The sequence below is a fragment of the Pseudoliparis swirei genome, chromosome 19 (assembly GCF_029220125.1).
Source record: "Pseudoliparis swirei isolate HS2019 ecotype Mariana Trench chromosome 19, NWPU_hadal_v1, whole genome shotgun sequence".
In the NCBI taxonomy this organism is placed as follows: Eukaryota; Metazoa; Chordata; class Actinopteri; order Perciformes; family Liparidae; genus Pseudoliparis; species Pseudoliparis swirei.
Window position 1 is genome coordinate 18,089,196 of NC_079406.1, and position 23,500 is coordinate 18,112,695.

Sequence of the window (23,500 nt, forward strand, 5' to 3'; positions counted from 1 at the left end):
GCAGCACCTATTTAGTCAGGATGTAGATGACCAGGAGGTCCATTGTCTTTGAGGATGCAGAGGAGAACTTCTGGCAGCTGGTGCCCCCTTATCTACCCATGTACAGCCAATAAATCAATATCAAATCTAAGGAACAGGAAGCCAGATGGCCTTCCCACAAACCACCAGGCCAGGGCGCTCTCAGGGCGCTCTCAGGGCCTCCTCGGCTACTGTACTACCGGTGCATGCTGCAACCCTTTGAAGACATACACATTCAACAAGCAGCTCAATGAATGACTAAAGGGAACAAATAAGCTGTTACGACTGCTCATTTCAGTGTTTGTGTTTCCATCCACATCAAAGGCCTCAGTCTGTTTGATATGCAGCCCCCACACCTTGATCCGAGCCATGTACAGGTAGATGGGAGGAGCAGTCCATTGAGAAGTGAGAGGGTCATGTGGCCGCTTCTCTCAGCCCTGGCTCGAGGGTAGTTGACCCAGACGAAGGGTCTTGTGGTGTCTCTTGTTCCCCAGGGAGCTATTGCCCCTTACACCAATCACTGGACACATTATTTATTGGGTGGCCTATTGATTACAAGCTTTTAAGGAATATTCACTGGCATTTGGAGCCGTATAGAGAATAGGAAACATATTGCATTTAAAGATTAGAATGAATACAATAATACCAGTAAATACAGAGTTGTGTGGTAACTGACAGCTCTTGACAGAGTAAGGGCAAAGAGGTCAGTTACCTTAAAAACATCCCGCCAGACTGATTTGGATTTCTGTGTAGGCCAGGGGTCAGGTTAAACAGTAGTTTGATTGAATAGCTGTTCGCAGCCCAGTGTGAAATGCCAGCTCTATTGCAATGTGGGAGTGGGAATGAGGGGGTTTCTCTGGCCTTTGTGTGGCCCGCGGTCTTAGAGCACGGACCCATTGTTGGAGGCTGACCAGCCAGCCCCTCAGACTCTCCTTTGCCCGGCTTTGTCTCGAGCAGCGTGACCATTTCCTTCATCCAGGTCAGGGCAGGGTCGTGACTTTGGACACCAGTGCTCCCTGTCTGTCTGCTCAGCCTGCATACTCATAAACACATCCAACACTGAGACTGATGTACGGGTGTCACATGTCAGTGTGAAGAAGAAGAAAAAATAGCTGTGTTGGGGGCAGGTTTCATCCTTTTTGAACCAAGCGGATGACAGCAAGGAGATCAGATGTCGTTATGATTCAAATTCACAGAAATATGTCACCAAAATGTACCTTCAACACTCAAAATACAATATCAAACCATCACTGAGATGGTTCTTTTGTCTGTGGACACTTAAAATGATCTGCAATGTACAAATCAGAAGACTTTTGTGGTTAATTTCATTTGCATGGGGAGAGATGAAACACAGTACCACATAGACGAAGCTGAGATAACCTCTTTACTGCCCTGAAGTGTCAAAGTTACACAACTGTTAAGTTTTAGAAGAGTGGACAGTACCCTCCTTCTACCTCGAGGCTGGACCTGCCTTATCATGACCTGGCCATCATGGTGATAAGAAGAGGAAAGGCCAAAGGGCTGTAAGGAACAGTGTGCGTGGTTCAGGTCAACAGTGTGAGGAGGCTGGACTCAAAGGGGAGGGTAGGTGGACAAGAATATTATCTGATAAGAATCACCAAGGTCTTTTGATGTCGGAGGGGCTGATCCCGGGCGAGAGGGTGTCATGCTGGGCGGACGAGCAGAACTACACGGCAGGTACAAACAAGCGAGCCCTTGAAGATCATCTGGAGCTAAGCATATTGACACAGGGAAAAGACTCAACTGATGCACACACTCAAACACAAAAACCTGTTGCCCTCAGTATTTCACGCTGTCGTGGCATTCTACAAATAATACTTTATTTCTGCTCATGCCAATCCCCTAAATCTGTTGAAGGCACGATCTGGCATTAAATTTAAAACCAACAACTGACTGTGAGCCCTCTGAAGAGAAGCCTAAATGTCACACTGTGGTTTGGTGTATTTTTGTCTCAAAAGTCACTGATTAAAGCCGTCATGTGGAGGCCAGACAGGACCCGAGGCTGCAGTGCAAGCTGTGGCCTGAACCAAATGCCTTGCTGTCTCACCCAGGGCGAGATGGAGGAGGGATTTTGTTTGCCTGGTGCGGCCAGAGGGGAGGTTAGCAAGCTGCTGCAGCGTTTAAGTGTCCTTGGTTTCTTAGCAACAGTTAAAAACATAAGGGCTGACACGCATGTAATTGTATCGAAAGCCTCACGATCTTTCACAAAACACAGCTCAGTGAGGTGTAATACTTTGAAGTTTAAGGACAAGTGTGATTATATTATACAATCTTTTTTATTTCTCAATAAATCTCATGAAAAAGACTTAACTTGAAGTATTGTCTAAGTATCTAAAGCGTGCTATACCTCTGTACCATAAACCTCCATTGTTCTCCAAGAACCATTAAAAAACCTCAATGCGCTGCACTGTTACACTGGCTGACATCCTTCATCACAATGACTTTATTTTGAATCAATACCCTGGAACATCTTCCTCCTGCAGTAAATACTCAGCAAATGTGTCACACTCTGCAGCTGAAAATAGTCCCCCAAAAATGCACGATTTACTCCTGTTTGAGAGATGTTCACGATAAACCACAGTGCTCAGCGGTTTAAGGAAATTATTTAGCCATATTTAAGAATAAAAGTATACGGAAGTGAACAAATGGGCTTCTGAGGTTGAGACAAAAAGTCTGACAGACTAAATAACTATTTTGGCCTTTTTGTGGGATGTATTGACAATAACTAAAATATTGTACATATAAATTGGAACATTTTTAGTAACTTCCATCATGAGAGGTATCATTCTTTAGACAGATTGAACCAAGTTTTTCCTCACCACTTGAAAATCCAAATATGATTTATTTTGTTAATCCTGAGTTCACATCAAGCAAGACAACGACAGCCAAGTATCAGCAACCTGTTACATCCACGCTCCAATTAAAAGAATTAAGATGTAAGGGGCCTTCATTATCAGCTCTCTCTGAAGGACATCAAAGGCTGTGGTGGAGTGAGAGTGCAGCTGCCCTGACGGTGTGAGTTTCTCCTTTCTCACTCCAGAAGAACTTGTTTGTGTTGAGGATGTTTACTGATCCCAGAAAAGACAAACAGCCTCTTTCTTGTTTGTTGGTACCACTGCTCAAACAGTGTGTGTCTGTCTGTGTGTGTGTGTGTGTGTGTTTGTGTGCGAGAGACAGAGCAGCAGGATGTATTGTATTGTAGGTCAGTGTTTATCTTGTCTCTTGTGTTTTCACCCCACTTCCAAGTTTCCCATCAGAAGACGACCAAAATCAACACAGTGAATTAAAATGACACAAAAAGGCAGCCAAGGCAAACCAAGAGGCCGTTACACACAGCAGAGGTCTGTCTACAACACATCTTCAATCAGCAAAGTAATTACAATTTCTGATGTTACGATAAGTGAAAGTGACTTCAGTCTCATAATCAATTCATTCATTCACTCTGCTATGTACAATTCAATCCCCATGTCAAATTCAATCCACAGCAAATGGCCATTAAACGCTTGCACTGCTAAACATTTCCAGCATCTCAGATATGATACCTCCTCTGAACACATGGTGTCACTCTTTCTCATGTTTGCTGATAGAAGTTAGAGGACATCCTCACATCCAGTCCACACCTATCAGTAACCATTGAGCTGTCAACTTATTGGCATACAAACAGAAACAGACTGATGTACATTATGCAAATGTTTTTCTGTGTCAGAACTGATTGTGTCACATGTTGTAAAACCTGCTCACGCAAATCTGGTATTTAGTATTGTCTGAAATCTTTTCACTGATCCATTACGAAAAACATTTGTGGGAGAAATAATGTGTGGTCTGATGGTGAATGAATACCGTTTATAAAGTACTGTTTTATTCAGGCAGCAGGCTAATTATTTCACTTCCCATTAAATCTATAATTTAGTTAATACTGATAGGAAAACATCAGAAATTCCTGCCTGTATTATGAAATACAGACCGATTGACATCTGTGTTGCCACAATGCAGTGTCTCATTCGGTGAGCTTGTTTCAGCAAATGTCACTTTGTATTGAGGTTTCCTACCACCGTTATAAATCCCGGGGGAAACAGGCTTTCACAGAGAAGTTTTATGGCGGAGCGACTTCCCTTCTATTCTGCAGGGGGTATGGTGCTTTACACCGTGTGTTCACGCGTCGCTGTCCTTTTAACTGGCACTGTCCCATAACTACAGAGGTTTTTATTCAGCATCATCCAGGTGATCACTCACAGATGTTTTGATAAGATAAGATGTTTGTAATGGCTTATATGAAGCAAAGATATGCAACCATATTTCAGATATTTTTAACTTACTGTGACTTAAATGCAGTGGTGGAAGAAGAATTCAGATTTTTTACTGAAGTAAAAGTGGCAATACCACAGGGTGGAAATGCACTGTTACAAGTAGCAGCTCTGCATTCAAAAGCTTACTCAAGTAAAAGTGCAAAAGTACTTCGCTCACTTCACTTAAAGTAGCAGAACTAGATGTACTCAATATATAGAATGGTCCATTTCAGAATTAAGTATTATATTACTGGTTCATCCCTCTAATGTTGCAGCTGGTAAATGTGGGACTATGTCTTATTATTTTCTTTACTGCTCGCTATTTTCACTTACAATCACATGAATACAAAATGTGCAATGTAACAAACTAAAGTTATCAAGTAAATGTAGTTAAGTAAAGAAAAATCATACGTGCCTCCCACCTGTAGTGGAGTGTAAGGAGCATAAAATACCCAAGTACCTCAAATTTGTACTTAAGTATATTTGAGTAAATGTATTTACCACTGCTTTATTGACAGACGAGCCAATCACAATTATACAGTCAGAAGAACACCACCCAAATTGTTTCAGAATAATCACAGCTAAAGCACTCGACTGACATGAAGGTCCTCCTGGTTTATTTATGGGTATCGAGGCCCTGTGGTGTCAAAAAGTAATTTTAAGAGCTTTTTTTTGGCCCATATGTCTGCCATTTACTAAATATAATGTGAGTTATTTACTCTGTATGAAGTCAGCTTTGGAAGACAATCACTTCAAACACTTATAATAAATCAAAAGTATTGTCACAGACAACTCTCCAGTACATTCCTCTTATTTGTCATTTCCAAAGCTTGTGTTTCATCACGTCATGGCGGAATGACTAGAGTTTAGTCGAGCTGTACTTTTTACTCTACATTTATTTTACAGCATTTACAACATAAAGAACAATTTACAGGAAGATATAAATAGAGCTGAAAAAGAGAAACAAACCAGAATACAGAACTAGTATGTATATACAAGTTGGTGGTCCATATATATAAAGAGCATCAACAAGTCAAGTCTTGCAGTAAATAGATGCAGTGCCTTATTATTAAACGAACCAGTGTGTAAAGTACATAATATTGGCTATTGGTCTATTGTACAGTATAATTGTAATCAGCACTTCAGTCAAACATCGGTGGAACATAACCAAGTACATTTACAAACACTGTACTTAAGTACAAGTTTGAGGTACTTATACTTCACTCAAGTTATCCCATGTTACTTTAAACTTTTACTCCACTACAAATAGTGTTGATTCGAGAAATATTCTACTTTTTACTGCACTTAATGTCATAGCATTAGTTACTTTGCACATTTTAATTAATATATTATAGGATAAAATAACCAGGAATGTAACAATAATTAATTCACCATTAATGTGATGCACCATTGAATATAATCCAATACCTTTTACATTTTAAGTAGCCTACATTTAGCTGAGTATGCATGTACTGCTACTTAAGTAACATCTTAATTGCAGAACTTTTAATAATGGGGTATTGCTTATTATACTGTGGTATTTCTATTTAAAGGATTAATACTTCTACCACTGAAGAAAATGTATCATGAGTTCGGCCTAAACAGAATAAATGTACAATTATGCATGACGGGTTCTCTTGTGTATGTATTACTTTGTAGAGAGGCGAGAAATGTATATTATAAATGACAAAAACAAAACTACCCCAGCGTCCATCCAGTAGGGCCGTGCTGTGTGTTCACCTGCATGGACTTCTTCCTGTGCAGCTTTTTTGGCTCCCAAGTATGTTTGCTCGAAACTGGGAAAGTCGCCCAGTCCTCGCCGGGAGGTTGAGCTACACCTGCGGGACGTCAGGCGGGGAGAAGACGGCGACGGCAATGCGGTAAAAGGAAAGCCAGACATCCTCGTCGGGGAAGACGCTGTCGGGTGTTTTTAATATCGCGATTGTTTTAAACGCAGCGAGTTCGCGGCGGTCTCTTTGTTCACACTAGCGATACGCGGCCGTCGGCTAGCTGCTTCCGGAACGCAGCCTTCACACAGGTAAGCAGAGTTTCGGTCCCCTTGCGTCCTCAGACGAACGCGGCTAGGCTTCACGTGTCGTGTGTGTTTTAATCTCGTGTTTAATGGCTGAACACGGACGTGTTTGGTGGCACACATTCACTCATTAGAGAGCGGCACCGTGCTCAAGGTGCGCAGCGGTTAGCGCCGCCTCGGCAGCGCGTGAGCCGAAGGTGAAGCCCCCGGTCGGGTTAACGGCCGTTAATGGCGACACAGTCCGCCTGACCGATACCTGCGAGGGCTCTCCGTCATTCCCGCTCCTGTCACGGCCATCCGTCACATCGGGCCGGACTGATTAGGACCAAACCAGCGGTCGTGAGCTGACAAGGGAGAGGGGGGCAGCGGGTTATTTATGGCCCCGGTGACACGCACACATCCAGGCGAGGTGGTTACAAATGTCCTTGTTGCTGGTATCGAGGGTCTTCTTCACGTGCAGAGGGTCTCTGAGGAGGACCTGCTCACAGACCCCGGCCAGATGCACTTCAACATGGTGACTCAACATCAGGGGAGAGGCGCAAAGTGCAGTCCAGTGGACTTTGAGCCTTTCCATATATTAATACTTCATCACACATCGGCAGGAAAATAGGTGTTACTTTTCTTTTTTTACATACAAAACACATCAGTTTATTAATAAGTCTGTATTAATTGGTTGAATCTAGTATTGGGTTTATTGATGTGACTGATCCATCATCTCATGTTTCTCAGTCTCTGTAGAGCCCCAACAAAGAAAAAAGGTACATTGTTGTAATAGTAAAGTTATACAATCTGAGTTCTTGAAGTCAAATTGATTATGGTTAAGCAATGATACTTAAGGTGTGTTTATTGATATGGAAATATACAGGACAGCAATATAACACAAGCAATATTTTTATAGTGCACGTTACTATATATATTTATAAATAAATCAGATGAATCCTTTTAGAATAGACTCCAACAGTAAAAGTGAGTTACATTTTTCCACATCGACCAGCTTTAATTGTATGCTTTGTCAAGGAGCCATTCTGCATACCTCATTACTTTAGTATGGGTGTAGCTAAAAAATAGGCACGCGTGTTAAAATTGGTCATATCTATTTTTATTGTGTGCAGCTGTAGTTACTTCAAAGATTAGACGTGAAACGGAGCACTTTGATTCAAATAGTTTGACAAGTGTAGTCTGTACTATTTTAGTCAAGTGTCATCACTATCTTTAGCCTTTATATTAAAAGTCTGTCCTCAGGGAGATTGAACAACTAAATACAGATTATGAACTCAATAGCTGCTTGCAGAAGTACCCTGTATTTAATGTAAAAATACTGTCTCACTATACATGGGAATTTAAAGCATAGCAGAAGAGACAAGGCCACACACACGAGGCGTCTCTACAAAGTTTTTGAAATGACAGGAAAATGTGTGTCCGACTGCCACCAGTGTATAGTCCTCGGCCCCTTAAGACCAACTTCTTAACTCCAGGTTTTCCACCCTCAGATATGTGACCTGGGTACCAGAGGAAGCATCTTTGAAACTGGGAGAGACGATCATGTGTGTAGTGTGTGCCGTGAAAAGCAAAACCAAATACGTGGAGCTAAGCACAAGACCACAGTGTGGGTGTCAAGGCCAACCGTATGAAGGGATTAAACAAGCATGTAGAATTAACCAAACCTGATATACAACCACTATAAAATATACAAATCTAAAAAGGTAGCCCACACAAACAAACAGGAGGTTCCCAAACCATCTGACGTACTATACGAGCCCAACCCTGGTTCTCAGGTATTTACTGATGGCTGGACTCACCGGAAACCAGTGGGTCCAGAATGTCCCTGCAGTGCCCCACAGAAAGCCACGGACATGATCCAGAGCCTCTTGCTCTACCCGCTCTCACTGCCACTTTAAGAGATCAAGTTGCAACAAACTAAATGGGGGAGAACTTCAGTAACCAAAAAGACACAGTAGACCAGAATGCACAATAGAGTAACGTTTAACAAAAACAGGACAAGAGTAAGATATAGCTCTGCCACATAAGAAACCAAAATTCATGCAAGATACGCCTCACATTTGCATTTTAACAAGAAGGCACAGTCTGCAATTTTGAGAGCAAATCGCTACATTAAAGTTAACAAACCCCCCGTAGTCACAGGAGGTAGCGACACCACAAACCACACCAGTCCAAATTACCACAAAGCCTGGACTTCATCCGACTAAAGTGGTTCATTTGATCCCAAACCAGCCTCCAATTTGTCACAACCAGCTCAAGGCTCAACAAAGCAGGGGCAACCACACATGAGTTGCAACTAAAAAGGATTGTAGTTTACATAACTATAAAGGGAAATTAGTGTGGCACTGAAGTAGAACAAAACACGCCAGGGGGAAGCGAATGACTGACCGACTACACCAGCTTATATAGTCTTGCAGCCAGACCAGGTGAGCTGAATCTCCCTGATTAGCCGACTCCACCCACCGGGCTCCATCAGAGAGAGGCTCAGGGTCGTCACAGTAGGCCTGGGCACAGGGATGTTGTGTGATTCAGCAGCTTGGAGCCCAATTTAAATTTTCCTTCTGTGTGACCAAAGTATTCTGGTATTGTGTCATGTCTGCACTAGCTGTTGCAAGTATGCAGACAGACGTCTTTAATTGAAAGTAATTGAGTTTAATTGTTGTGGTGGGGAAATGTATCCATTGTGATGATAAATACGTTTATTTCTGGTCTGGAAAATCCAGCTTGAAACCGTCCTTGTTTGCTCAAATCGGCTGAATAACTCAATACTGTTGGCTTCTTCCCTTTATGCTGAATATGAGGGCATGATGACAGGTTAATACCGTGGGTGGTGTTTGTTTCTGTATGTGCAGGCAGGCCGTTGTACAGTGGGAGGCTCAGCAGCTCATAAAGATAAGCTGAACCTCCGCGTGTGACGTTGCCGGCGAAACACTCGTACCAGACCACGTATCAGTCTGCAGCGACGCTGAGAATCCAACTGGTTGTATTAAAGTACAAACTGGGATAAAGTTGGCGTAGGAAATACTTTGGAGAGTAAAGGTTTTCATCTCGCTCAGATGATCTGCATACAAACATGCAATGCAAATATTGTTCTTTGTATCTAAAGCATGTTGTTGCTATCCAGCTCAAACAGCGCTCTAAATAGATAAAAGAGATGGTATTTTCATTTTAATTATTAATCAGAGAAGATTTCCATATAACTTTAATGATATCTTTAATTGATGCAGCCATAAAAGTTTAATTCTAGACGTTTTGGAGCTTTTTACTTGATTATGTCATACTCCAACACTGATGATTAAGTCTCATTCATGTCTGGGTAGCGATTTGATTAGTTTTCCCTTTTATGTGCTGTGTTTACTAACGTTTTATTGGTAGTACCAGACATAAGTGTAAGTCAGGGTTGTTGTGACACTCCTCCTGTCTCATGGTCTCATGGAAAAGAAGATTTGTCTAGCCAGGCTTCACCTGCGTTCGCTGAGGGAGTGGCAGGCCGCCCATGTGACTCACCCATGTCAACCATCAGAGCGAGTGATTTCAGCTCAGCTTTGAGGGAACACCACCTCCTGTAATCCCCTGGGAGACTGGAAGACACCGTAGGGCGACAGATATTTCCCGCAAAAGCTTAGACTCACATGATTACAAGGCATTTGACTTGGATAAGGCGTTCCCTCATTAAGGCTGGTCGTATCGAGCCGCTTTGGTTGGCTCTAAACCTGTAAAAACATATTTCAGCTGCCTATTGTAAAGCGGTCTTGTGTTGGTTTCACACACAGGAATTTTAACAATAGTTTATTTCAGTGTGGGATTCTTGTGAAAGAATGTTCGCACTCTAGTGTAGGATTATGATTAAACTGGATACGTGTACTTGTGACGTTGAGGTAGATTAATGGTGATGTAGATTCAAACTTTCTCAGAGAAACTCAAGCCTACATTTGTCTTGAAACGGTAGATGATTGAACTAAACATTTTCTTTTCCTGTTTTCCTGGGCTGCAAATAATGATAATGCATTTAACCCTTGTGTTGCCTTAGGGTCATTTTGACCCGAATCAATATTACACCCTCCCCCCGCCTTAGGATTAATTTGACCCCATTCAATGTTTAATGTCGGTGTTCTTTCGGTAGTCAACAAACAAACATAAAGTGCCTCACACTTAAACTTGGAAAACAATATTAATTCTAATAATTTTCTGGAGGTTTTAATTGCTGGCGTCAAATTGAACCCAAAGGGTAAAATATGTTAGGAAATATAAAGGTAACAGGAGGGTGAAACATTGAATCGGGTCAAAATGACCCAAAGGCGGGGGGAGGGTGTAATATTCATTCGGGTCAAAATGACCCTAAGGCAACACAAGGGTTAAGCGTCTTTGAGTGACTGGAAAAGCGCAATATAAATTCAAAGTGTTATGATAATTATAATGATTGACCTATAGAATTTCCGAAAATAGTGAAAAATGCCCGTCACAATTTACCCAGACTAAGGTGCCTGCAGTCATAAAGCTAAACATATATACATGATACTTGATATCAAACAGAGAAAAGCCTTTCATTAATAAATCAACGAATCGGTTCCCAAACTAATCAATCAATCGACTAATCCGAGGCACCATCTCACATGGAGGATCTCAAGAAAGACGAGCACCTTTTATTGATGTCATGCCGTATCCTTGAGAAACGCAGAGCTATATACTGCTGTGTCAGTGTGGACGGTGATGGACGGCCATCTTCAGACACAATGAGCAGGAGGGGCCAGGCATCTCCAGGGTCACTGCACGTCTTCCTGTGAAGATGACCTCTGCTCTAATGGAGACATGCTTCATCCGAAGTGGAACCCATTGGGTGCTCTCTCTGACTCCCAGCTTGTGCTCGTCCCTTTATCACAAAGCAAATAAAACACCTTGGGTGTGAAGCGATATGAAACTGGGAACGTCTTATTGACAAGAGGACCAGCTGAACCCTTTGCAGCATGGCGTTTTTAAGATTGTGTAGTTTTTCTTTTGTTTTACATTCTTGGACCACATCATTTGATTTCCACATAAATGGAGCACAGCCTGGTGTCTCCTGTGCTCCAGGATCCATGACCCCTCTCCATTACAGGACGAGGTATCACTTCTACAGCGTCAAGACAAAGAGAGAAAGGAGGCCTGCGTCACGTCAGCCAGTGAGCACGTATAATGAAAGGCGTGCGCACACATATCTCTAGAGGTTCTTGTATGTTTGCATGCAATCAGTCGTCCAGAGTACTTTACCTGTAGGATTGCAACATCAGCAATTTGAGCACCCCCCCACACGCACACCCTCCCCCAACACACACACACATTCACAGGCAGGAGGGATACTTTCCATTCACTCGGCCTAGTTACACCAATTCCCCACTGCATTACTCACACCGGTGCAGTGAGAGCTCATACACGTCCCCGCTCACGCACACAAATACGTGTCCTCTCACACACACACACACACACAGACATTATTGTGACGTGTGCCGTGGAGAGGCAGGGCTCTGGTTTCATTCAGGCTTCAGGCAGCTGCGAGGTAAGACTGGTGTTTGCGTGCAGTGGCTACTCGGCGCTTGACAACAGAGATATCAGCTCGGGTGAGTCGCTCTGAGGCAATAACATGAACGATGAAGCCGTCCTTTTGTGCCTGAAATCTTGGACTGGGGACACAGTGAGAGGACATTGAATGTAGTGAGTTCATTGTAATGTATGTGGTAATGTGCAATAGAATATCTTTCTGTACCCCTTGGTGTTTATAGGACAGAGTCATGCATCTCAAGGTGGTATTCGATGGTGTTTTGTTTATTTTTGTGCTACTTCAGTCTCTCGGGCAGCATTACGTCTTCTGAAATGATGCCTGTGAAAGTGTTCAGCACAAAGACGTAGATGTATTAGAGGCACATCGAACCTGTCGTACAAAAGCTACTAATTGCAACTTATTGGCACTTTTTGCTCTTAACCATAGGGAGCCGTTAATAAATCCACACGCGCTGTTTTAATGGATGTCATTTATCTCACAAGCTAGATTTTATTTTTCGCTATTTGGTTTTTGGTGTAATTTGTGAGGTGTCAATTTATTTTATATATTTGTTCATGATTGTGGCCAAATATATTTTCAAAGAATGTTTTCTCCTTATGAGAGAATTAAAGGAGCTCAGGAGCCCCACAAAGGGATGGAGACGACCGCCGATTGGATGCAAGTGGTCATTAGTGATGGGGGGTTGCATTTCTGCCCAGTTGATTCGAAATTCTTACTCTTACCAGTGTAGTGCCATGCCTGTGTTCCTTCACATTAGCAGGGGTTTGACTTTGGCCAGTTTTTCTCTTGCCTCATTTCACAGAGTTTAGCCCTTTCAGTGTGGAGCCCGCTGACTTTTAGCTGAGATGAGAATTCCTTTTGTCCTTCAGGAAACTAGCGGAGAGGAAGCAGCTGCAGCTTGCTGCCATATTGCTGCTGCTCTGTGGATTTGTCATTTCCTGTGGAGCTGGCCAGTATGAGGAGGAACAATCCAACCTCTGCAGTAGATCTAACTGTGTTTCTCTCTCAACAGAAAATCAGCATGAAGACATGAAGATAACATCGTTCACTCCGGATCATCCTTTCATTTTCAGTTTGAATGGATTTTTAGCTTTGGACATAGACGTATGACCAGACGCGGTTTTAAGGATATAAGAGAGCGCTGATCATTTCCAGAGAAGTTTGGACTGATCTTCTTCAGCCAATGGCTACGACAGAAACCAAAGTCGCAGGCAGCGTTTGCACCGCGGGCCTTTCATGGGCGCGGGTGTGTAAGGAGTGTGGCCAGCAGCACGAGGGCTTGGACTGCCACCTGTATGAGTACCAGGATGAGGTGGACGATGAACTGGTTTGCCACATCTGCCTGCAGCCCCTCCTCAGACCTATGGACACCCCTTGTGGCCACACATATTGCTTTCATTGTCTGAGCAACTTTTTGAAAGAGCAGGACTTCTGCCCCGTGGACCGCCTGCGGCTGCAGTTGCATCAATGCCGTCCCTCCAGCCTGCTGGTCAGGAACCTGCTGGACAAGCTGACTGTGATGTGTCCCCACTCTGCAGAGTGTCAGCTGCAGATGCAGCGCTGTGAGCTGCAGCCTCACCTACACAACAGGTAAGACTCTGGATGGGATGCTGACTGGTCGTGACAGCAGTATTGGTGGATATTGGTAAACCTTTACACGGCTGAAATGATTGGTCACAATGTGTGTTATTTTCGACAGGAATGCAAAATTATATATCGCATGTCTTTATCAAAACCAACGGGTGTTCACAATACCATGACAGTCTGTTCTAGGTATTTAAGCTCTGGGTAATAATTAATTGCACGATTGTATAAAGAAAACATGGCAGTGACGGGGTTGAATTGCATTGTGTCGAAGGTGGTCTACTGAGCATACTTCTATCCACTGAAAACAAATCTCACTGACCGGTCATTAACGGAATATTTTTTGGGAAAAACAGTTTCTTTCTGGCAGTTGGATTGATATCACTCTCATAGCTGTAGGTTTGATATCAGAACAAACGAGGAACTTTTTTTGAAGGTGCAAAGAAATCGCACACCAAAGACACGCCGCCGTCCGCCGCCATCTAGAAAGGGTGGATGAAAGATGACAGCATAACATGAGGGAAGAGGAAGAAAAAAGAAAAAACACCCGAAGCCACCCCCCTAGGTGTACAGTGTGGGAACAGTGTGAAAAAAAACACATAGCATAATACATACACATAAGCACATACATCTTCAGCTCAGCTCAGCATGACGACTGAAACCATAGGGAGAGGCCTATCGGTGTTTAGTTCTGTCTGCCTACTTGACCTCATAAGTACAGAAAGTCACACATATCTTTGATGTTTCATCCATAAGTAATTGAAGTATAAAAATTGCAACTTGCTTATACTTTTGTATTTAACATACATGAGTGGTATCAATAGTCTCATCTTACTCAGCAATAAAGCTGTGTGTTTCCCAAATTGTCAAACTATTCCTCAGTGGAAGAATGTTAAACATGTACAATTCTGATACCCCCATAAACATATACTGCATGCACACGTCTCCATTTTAAAGTGAATATAAGATCTAACCATTCAGTCATGACAATAATTTGTACTACTTCTCAACAATGTAAAATAACTCATTCCCCTCTTCGTGCCCTCTCAAGGGCTGTGTTTTCCTCTTTTTGAAGCTGTATTACTGGTAGCTTAGTCCCTCTATGGACACAGAAACTGCTATTTATTGAGCTCAAGGGGATGTGCGGGTCAGTCATCTTGTTTTTCACATGGCCGGTGTGGTGCTTATCATGCTGGTGGCCAGCCATGACGCAGTCAGTTGCGGGTGGCAGATAGTCCGTCTGCAGCCTCTCTGTGCAAACAACGAGGAGACAAAGTTCAGGCATGAGAAACAAGCAGCAGTCCCAGCACTCTGACTTAATCAGACTCAACCCGTCTCCCCCAGACACCCTGCATTGCAGTAAAACTGTCCACTAATCTGCATTGTGCTTCTCTTCTAAATCCTGTGCATAAATACTCTCTTCTCGTCTCACTTTTTAACCTCCATTTTTGTATGCCTCTTCATCTCTGGCACTTTGTAGTGACATGAAACATTTAAGAACACCCTCTTCCAATTCCACTATGAATATTGAGTGTTTAAAATCACTCGTCGGTCGTCAGCCGTATCATTCTCTTTACCGGTTTCCTCCATGTTCCTATCTTTCCTCAGATGTCCTGTTTTTAGAAGACTGAGGGAGGAAGCAGAGAAGAGGAAGAGGCCCTCGTGGAACGAGCTAAAGGGACGTAAGAGTGACGGCGAGTCTTCTGATGATGCTAAGCATTCAGCAACACAGTCCCGAAATCCCACCAGAGATCAGCCGGAGCCCGGGCTGATTAATCCTGCCTATGAAGAAAGTGAGGAAGGTATGGAGTCATTTTATTCTATATCACTGTATCAGCCACTCTCTGTTTCCTGTACAAGCAACAGCACGAGAACGAGGACCCTTCTGTTTTCTTTGTACCCACGTACACACAAACACGGTCATTAAAACCACAACCTCTATGGAAATGATTTGCAAGAGGAAGTTGGGAAACTCTTTGACACTCAATAATGTTTATAGAAGTTTCTAGGTTGAACGGAAATAATGATTGCAGAAAGCCTAAATCCTTGTGCCCGTCGCCCTCAGTGTGGGCGTCGAGACAGGAAGACGGGAATTGGTGATGTTTTTCGCCTCAAGGTTTTGATTCTGAGGTTGTCACAGGTGAATCATCAGCCAGGTGGTAGGATTGTGTACTAAGTCAGAGATGTGGTAACCAGACGGTCTCACCTCCTGCATGCCAGAACCAGTGGCACAATTCCAATAAAACATAGTTGCTAGGCAACTGGTAAACAGTGTGCACAGAGACGTTTGCGTTGGTGTCATCGTAATCTCAATTTTAATCAGATTACTGCTGCATGCTGTAAACATCTGAAAGGAAAATACAACGAGTTTACACATGTACATTTTTGCAAATAAGCTTTATGTTCATTGATTGTTGAAATAAGGTTTTCTTTCAGTATAAAAATCAGCAGATTACTTCATCCAGGTTGTGCTATCCCCTGAATTCATGCCGTTGTACTTTTTGTAAGACTCAAACGATACTTGTACCACTTCACTGTTAGAAATATGTAATTCTGATTAGAAGTTGAGGTTCATTGCGTTTCACTCGGTTTTCTGTGTAGTGTTGCTGTCAACTGTGGACTGTAAAAACAAAAGTCACCTCTGGTTAAAAAACTGGTTATTGGTTGACCGTGACACCGTATTGTGTAATAGTGTGCATGTCTCTACTGGTAAAGCTGTACTCCAGAGTTTCTGTAAATAGTTGTATTTGCTGTTTTGGGGCCAGAGAAACACAAGCGTATCATATATAATACATTGTAATCAAGCCAACAGTAGCCAGATGAGCCACGCCACTTTATTGGGTTTGTGAATGTCTGAAATAATTCATCCCTGTGGGGAAAAGCTCTGTTTGTACAGCGGTCGGTCATTTAGGAAGTTGAACTGGGCAGTTTGTCCGTAAACGTCTTTGACTGAGTAATTATGGTTCTTGTCCATTTGACAATTATCTTTCTAGTAACTTTAACTTCTGATAGTAGTGATGGTTAGTTAATTCGCCAACGAGAGGATTTGCTTCATAAACAGGAATAAAAATCTATTTTGATTCCCTCCAGACAACACCCTGCTGCGGTCCAGTCTGGTGGCCGAGGCCGTTGTGGTGGAGCTGTTCAGAGAGGAGCCGGAGGAGGAGCTGGGCCTTCGCATCGTGGGGGGGAAAGACACACCGCTGGGGAACATCGTCATCCAGGAGATAATCCGGGACTCGCTAGCAGCTCGTGATGGCAGACTGGCCCCAGGGGACCACATCTTAGAGGTGAGAGCGACTTTTGTTCATCGTGGGAATTCAGACGTACCATGGTGGCGTAGCGTGACACTGTTCAGTTCAGCATATTTGGGTAAACACTTTGCAGCGGGGCATGGGAAAGTCGATATTCAAGATAAACAAGTTTTCGCTCCATGGTAACAAGGCGTGGTGAATATTCCCGGGTCAACGTAAGCAGCTTTACATGGTTGTTGTTACGGATTGACTCCTTTCTGTTTGAGAGCGCCAGTGTTGAAATATTAAGGAGACTTAAGCTGACATTTTTGAATAAGTTCTTAATAACCTAGGAGGAGAGGGCACACCTACGGCTACGTAGTCGTATCTGTGTATCTGTCCCCTGATTTTGATCCGCTCCACAATTGAATGGGTTCTTCCTTGGCCCTCACTTGCTTGGTACACCCATCCACCATTGTTATGGGTCCCACTGCTTTTCTTTGCAAGACTCACCCAGTGTAGCATCCAAGCACCAGCATTGGCCAGGAGTCCATGATCACCATGGTACAGGAAACCGGATTTGTTCAGGTCCTCTGCCCTGACCAATGGGCTACCCTGGCTCTTACGACTTGGGATCAACACTTAACTTTAACCAGTCGGCCTCTACCAGCTACATCTTGTCAATAAAGTCATTGGGATTCATAACTAAGCACCCTTTCACCAACTGTCATGACTACGGGCCTCTAGTTTTTCCGCTTTTATTCCCATATCCCAGAGCCCAAGGCCACATGTTGTTTTGTCCGAACCCACACAGCTTCAGTATTTAAGTAAGACCCTGGAGTCATGAAGTGTTTGTCATCGAACACTTTCGATCTCCTCACAGGAGAATGGAAGTGCAGAATATAAATGAAGATTTTAATAAGTTGTGGTTTCCTCTTTGCCAACATTGTCCTCCTCCTTGTGTGTCTACACTCCGGTTCTCCTGGAATGTGGTATCGCTGTAAACCCAGATCAGAGAATATTTCAGCTTTGGCACCCCCGCTTCAGTGTGTCCTCCAAAGTGTTGCCAACCAATCCTAAACCTGGGGATGAAAACAAAAACCTGCTGTCCAACATGTTGCCTTCAGGATGTGAAACATTAGCTGCCCTTCTTTTGGCTTTGTGGAAAGCTGGATGAGGTAAACAGATACAGTGACTCAATCTTCCTCTTGAATCGATGCCCAATTTCACATCAGATTTATGAGGCAAATATCTGACAGGATCTTATTTTAAACAGAAAGGGCAAGCTGACCTAACATTAGCACGAGTATCTGCTCGAGTTCTGACTATTCTGATGCAGGAAATACAGTTATATAAATGTCAGACAGGTAGGATGGCCAGATTGAAACAGCTTGTAGTTTTAACGTCAAGTTTCACCTGATGTTAACGCAATTAACTTGGACATTTAATAACACTTTATAGAAGCAATTCAATTCAGTTTATTTTGTACAGCCGATTATCACAAATTACAAATTTGCCTCAGAGGGCTTTACAATCTGTACACATGAAGCAGCATCCACTTCCAGCATATACTGCAATGATTGTTCTGCTGCTGCACCACTGACTGCTGTTTCTTCTCCCTGTGGTGTCTCCAGGTGAACGATGTCACTCTGGCTTCAGTCCCCCACGCCCGAGCCATCTCAGTGCTCCGCCTGCCCTCCCTCCTCCGGCTCACGGTTATGCAGGAGAAAGGTTTTAAGCCGAGGGATCCACGATCCGATCATCACACTTCCCCTTGCACCACTTCCACTGCCTCGCAGCCCTCTCCCAGTCCCCATGGCAACACTACCTCCAATCACAACCCTGGCACGGTCCTGCAGGTGACGCTAATGAAGAGCCAGCGCACCGAACCGCTCGGCATCAAACTCATACGCAAATCGGATGAGAGCGGGGTTTTCATCCTGGACCTGCTGTCGGGTGGATTAGCAGCGAAAGATGGAAAGCTGAGGAACAATGACAAGGTGTTGGCCATCAATGGACATGACCTGAGGCACGGTACACCTGAGAGCGCTGCCCAGATCATACAGGTAAACAAGCCCAATAACGACAAGTGACAATCTACAGTAGGGAAGGCCATTTTCTAAAGCACGCCATATGTTTAAAGACAAATACCCTTTCTTCCAGCCTGAGATTATTTTGAAAATGTAATGTAGTTCTGAGCATGAACTAGTTTGAACTCATCTGCGTACATTTTAAGATTTTGGTCGATGGTACTAATTCACTTTTTTTCCATTTCGATTTTTCAATCAAAATGAGAAACAAAGAAAACCAACAATATGCAAACATGGACATTCTGAAAAGGAGAATGTGAAATATGTAGTTAAATCATAAAAAGACGAGTCAGTTGTTTGGGTTTCCGACAAGAGACTTTCACTTCTTTTAATTACGTTTGCAATGATGTAACATCAAAAGCATTAGTTTACCCCACAAACATGCCAATTATAAGATCTATTGTTGTAATAGTGGCAGTAAGGGGAGAGGTCACAGGGTCACCACATTAAATAAAACAATCCGCTGGGGACCATGAATACTCACAGAAAATGTCGTAGCTTTTTAGATAGTTCTTGTCCGGATATGTAGCTCGAAAGGAGAAGTGCAAGATACTTCTTTATTGTCACAGACTGCCAGCATGATACAAACCCTGTCAAATATATTATGAACCAAAGGATGTCCATTGTCAATCTGACAACTCAAAGATTATGGCTTGGGAAATGATCACTAGTAATATAAAGGATACGTTGTTGATAACCGACACATTGAAAACTTCAATCGGGACAATACAATTGATAATTGAGTGTTGTGTATGTATTTGCTGTGGTATTAATTGCTTTTTGTCTGTGCATTTAGGCGAGTGAGGTGCGTGTGAACTTTGTGGTGATGAGACCTGCAGACGCTCAGGAAGAAGGAGGAAGCGGCCGAGAGCACAGCAGAGCAACCAGGAGGGCGCCTGAGCCGCAGTACTTCAGGCGCCGGTCCACTTACATGAAGGTAATGCTGCCGCACTTACTAACGCGCAAACTACTTCTTTACTCCACATTCACTTTGGCCCCTGCCAGCTGTTTGCCGCCGGCATTCTCACTTCCCTTTTCACACCGCTAACCACCAGTTGCGCAGTATCTTACACACTTTATATGTTTGTGTTTACACAGCGTAATTGTGACGATCGCTCCTTTGTCAGTCACACTCAGTTGTACCATACACTGTCACTAAAAAGAATAGCCCCCCCCCCAGTTAGGGGTGAGAAGCTTTGAGAGCAGACACCTGCATCTGTGAGCGGAGATGAAAGCCCTGATCAAAAGGCCCGGGGTGCTGCTCATTCTGCCGCTGCGGGCCGCTGTCTTGTTGTTTTTTGGTTGTTTCTTTGGGCGGAAGAGGATCAAAGCTGGCAACAGTTAGCTTTTGCCTGCAGAGTCGAGCCTTTTCGTCTTGCTGGGGGGGATGGGCTCCCTGCTGAGGGGAGGAAGAGCCCCCTCCCCCCCCAGCTTCCCCTCTGATGGTTTACAGACTCCACAGAGAAACAAGGAGGCTGGTTGAAGCTGTCATTTTCCACACATCTTTTCCACTACGAGAGCTGAGTGTTGATCCTCACACGTGCCGCTACCCTTACCTCTCGGCTACTTCTCATATGTTTCACATTTGTTTCTACGAGTGGTTTTGTGAGAGAAATCAATTAAGTCAAAGGCTCCTGGAGAGGCTCAAGTGTGTGTGTGTTTTGTCAGACTAAATATGTGAAACGTGGCCTCCTGAACGAGGGCAGCATGACCTTCAAACTCCACACGGTGTGTTTGTAATTGTTTATCATTCATACGTTCGTTGTTCCTAAAGGATCCTCCAGGTGGGTTTTCCAGCCAGGAGAAGACTGTGAGTCTGAAGAAGGAGCCTCGGCTCTCCCTGGGCATCACCATCGCCGGGGGGAGGGACTGCCGCAGCCGTCTGCCCGTTTACATCACGAGTGTGCAGCCTGTCGGCTGTCTTTACCGAGATGGCACCATCAAAAGAGGTACAAAGCAGCATCTGGTGATGTGTGAAAGCTTTTTACTTTGCAGTTTGTCTTTGTGGTGTTATTATATGTGCCCAGGACTACATCTAAGTAATTTTTTTCTGTGTTTAATAATTTGACTTTCAATAACAAAATTGGGGGAAATGTCTGCGATATTTTGCCTTTTGTTGTTATTCTTTTGTGTATTTTCACAAAGATATTTACATTACTCATCACATTTGAGAAGCTGGAATCAGCCCATTTGTGGTATTTTTTTATTTTAAAAATGACACAAACAATTGATTTTCAAAATATTTGCTGATTAATTTTCTGTTGGTCGACAAATCAATGTGTTTGATCAGCTGTTACAACTCTAATTTTGTCCTAATGCGCAGGAAGGAGTGTAATTCTTAATTTTGTGTGAATATCTGAATAAACTCCTGAACTCTGCAAGAATGGGAAACCATTTCTCATCTTGGAGTACTTCCATATTAAGCCGTTTACATTTGTAATGTCATCCTTTTGTCTCAGTTTCATCCCTCCATCAAGACAATCAGTCTCACATGAGAGAAGAAAAAAATGTCAGACATTGACGTCATCATTTTCACATTTCTACCACAGAGATCCTCTTATATAAAATGTCGATCTGTCCTCAGGCGACGTTCTGCTGAGCATCAACGGCGTCGATCTGACCCAGTTGACCTACAACGAGGCCGTTTCTGCGCTGAAGACTCAGACGGCTCAGTCCCAGGTGGCGCTCCGTGTCATCCAGACGCTCTCAGAGGACTCAGAGGAGGACGTCGAGGCTGCCAACAAGGACGAACTGGACACTTTGGATGACCCACGAGACGACGCATTCAACTGGACCCCCCTGTGGACTCGCTGGCTGGGACTACCGAGGTAGAGCCGGAATTCTGTTCCTCCACTTCAAGTGCATTCAAATCATTTGGATGCTGACTTTGCCTTTGTTCGTCTCAGTCCCATGCACTGGTGCCGGGACATCGTCCTGCAGAAGACCAACAACGAGAGCTGGGGCTTCAGTATCGTCGGCGGCTACGAGGAGAGCCACGGCCAGCAGCCGTTCTTCATCAAAACCATTGTGCCCGGTACACCTGCGCACTTTGACGGACGCCTCAAGTAAGTGAAGCCCAGTTGGACCTCCACACGGCGGGTACTCGGCGCCGGCATCTTTTCATCCCTCTCAACATGAATGCTCTGTGGTTCCCTCCAGGTGCGGTGATGAGATTGTGGCAGTGAATGGAGCCACCACAGTGGGAATGAACAACTCCTCTCTCATCCCCATGCTGAAGCTGCAGAAGAACAAAGTCACACTGACTGTGGTGTCCTGGCCCGGGAGTCTTGTGTAGAACAACACACCTGCACAGTCACTCTCTTTTCTTTCTGTCGCCCTCGTTAATAGTTCACAGCACGCAGATTCTTGACTGAGCCGCTCACTGTCGCTTTCATGTGTAACTCATTGTTAGTTACATTGATGTTCAATCTGTGTCATACCGAATATAAATAACCATCCTGTGTACAATAGAAACGACTTTCCCAAGCACGCTCCCAGCAGGCTGTTGGTTGCAGTGTCCTGTCTGATGTGATTAATCAGGGTGCAACAATGATGACAATCAGTGAATAATATTGTGGACAAACTGGAAGGATGGTTGTTGTTGTTGTTGTTTTTAAATAACTTTTTCTGAATACATCATGTTGCTTTCCTGTTAAATAAATAATGCCGTCATTGGAGTGATTCACATAAATAACATCCGAAGATAAAATGTAGTGCTTATTTAGACAGTTGAGATGAAGAATTATATATTTAATCAACCACATATAACTAAAATGGTTGCTGATGTATAGACTCATGCCAAAGACAGAAGAATCATCCTGTCCTGTAGCTTTTGTACCACGTGATTTTATCAACCTAATTTATACTTTCAAAACGTGCATCAGAATGATGAAGCAATGAGGTAAATTCAGTTCAATTGAGTCAAGGTGACATTAGAGGTCAAATCAACAGCTGCAGCTACAAAAAGAGACTTTTGGTTTTAACAGCGAGGAAACCTGCACCGAGCTTTTAATCAGAATGGTAGTGGTCGAAAACATCTTTGGCCCGGGTTTCTTTTCTGTTCGGCGTTGATGTTGGCAAATACCGCAACAGGAAATAAACTTGTATATTGTTGTTTAAAACTGTGAGCTGGTCTATAGAAGCATTATGTAATACTGAATGACTTTGATAAGCGTGTGCCTTGTAGACATTGAAGGACAAACCAGAATGTATACTTGCCTTAAATTTCCATTGTACCAAAATGTGTTTCCCATCATTATTTCCTCACATTATATCGTGAATTTCAAAGGAGAACCACTTTGTATAGATACATTTATGTTACCTCGTTCTTTTCAACACGTTCCCAGTGGCCTTTCTTGTGCTTCAATTGAGACAAGACTTATTGAATGATTCAGAATTGGTTTTGGAGATTGGCAGTGGAATACAGTGTATACAGTTGATGTGTGTATTAGCCCGTCCACTGTTTTATCATGTTCAATAAAATCATAACAAATCATGATGTTCTTCTGTTTGTGGGCTATAAGAGAAACATTTTCAGATTCACAATTTATCCTCGTGTTTTTTTAAATGGTAAGAATAACATGCCATGTTCCCAAATAAAATAAATGTATTTAATAAATGTAAAAATGATTAAACACATGTTCCCCAGTCAGAAATGTCTAATAAAGTGTTCAGACTGTTCATGGCTCAGTCTGACACCT

General features: G+C 43.3%; 1 protein-coding gene across 2 annotated transcripts; it reads left to right on the forward strand.

Annotated features, from left to right (window-relative positions):
- The first annotated feature begins 6,126 nt into the window (after positions 1 to 6,126).
- lnx2b (ligand of numb-protein X 2b) lies at positions 6,127 to 23,293 on the forward strand. 2 transcript variants are annotated; one of them, XM_056439660.1, is made up of 10 exons: positions 6,127 to 6,363; positions 12,906 to 13,483; positions 15,086 to 15,279; positions 16,568 to 16,767; positions 18,345 to 18,776; positions 19,597 to 19,737; positions 20,575 to 20,749; positions 21,385 to 21,628; positions 21,707 to 21,865; positions 21,960 to 23,293. In XM_056439660.1, the coding sequence occupies exons 2-10, from the start codon at positions 13,077 to 13,079 to the stop codon at positions 22,093 to 22,095; spliced, it is 2,088 nt and encodes a 695-aa protein (XP_056295635.1). In that variant the 5' UTR covers positions 6,127 to 6,363; positions 12,906 to 13,076; the 3' UTR covers positions 22,096 to 23,293. The 2 variants fall into 2 exon arrangements, with proteins under 2 accessions (XP_056295635.1, XP_056295636.1); XM_056439661.1 differs by lacking the exon at positions 6,127 to 6,363 and adding an exon at positions 11,899 to 11,951.
- Positions 23,294 to 23,500: the final 207 nt, after the last annotated feature.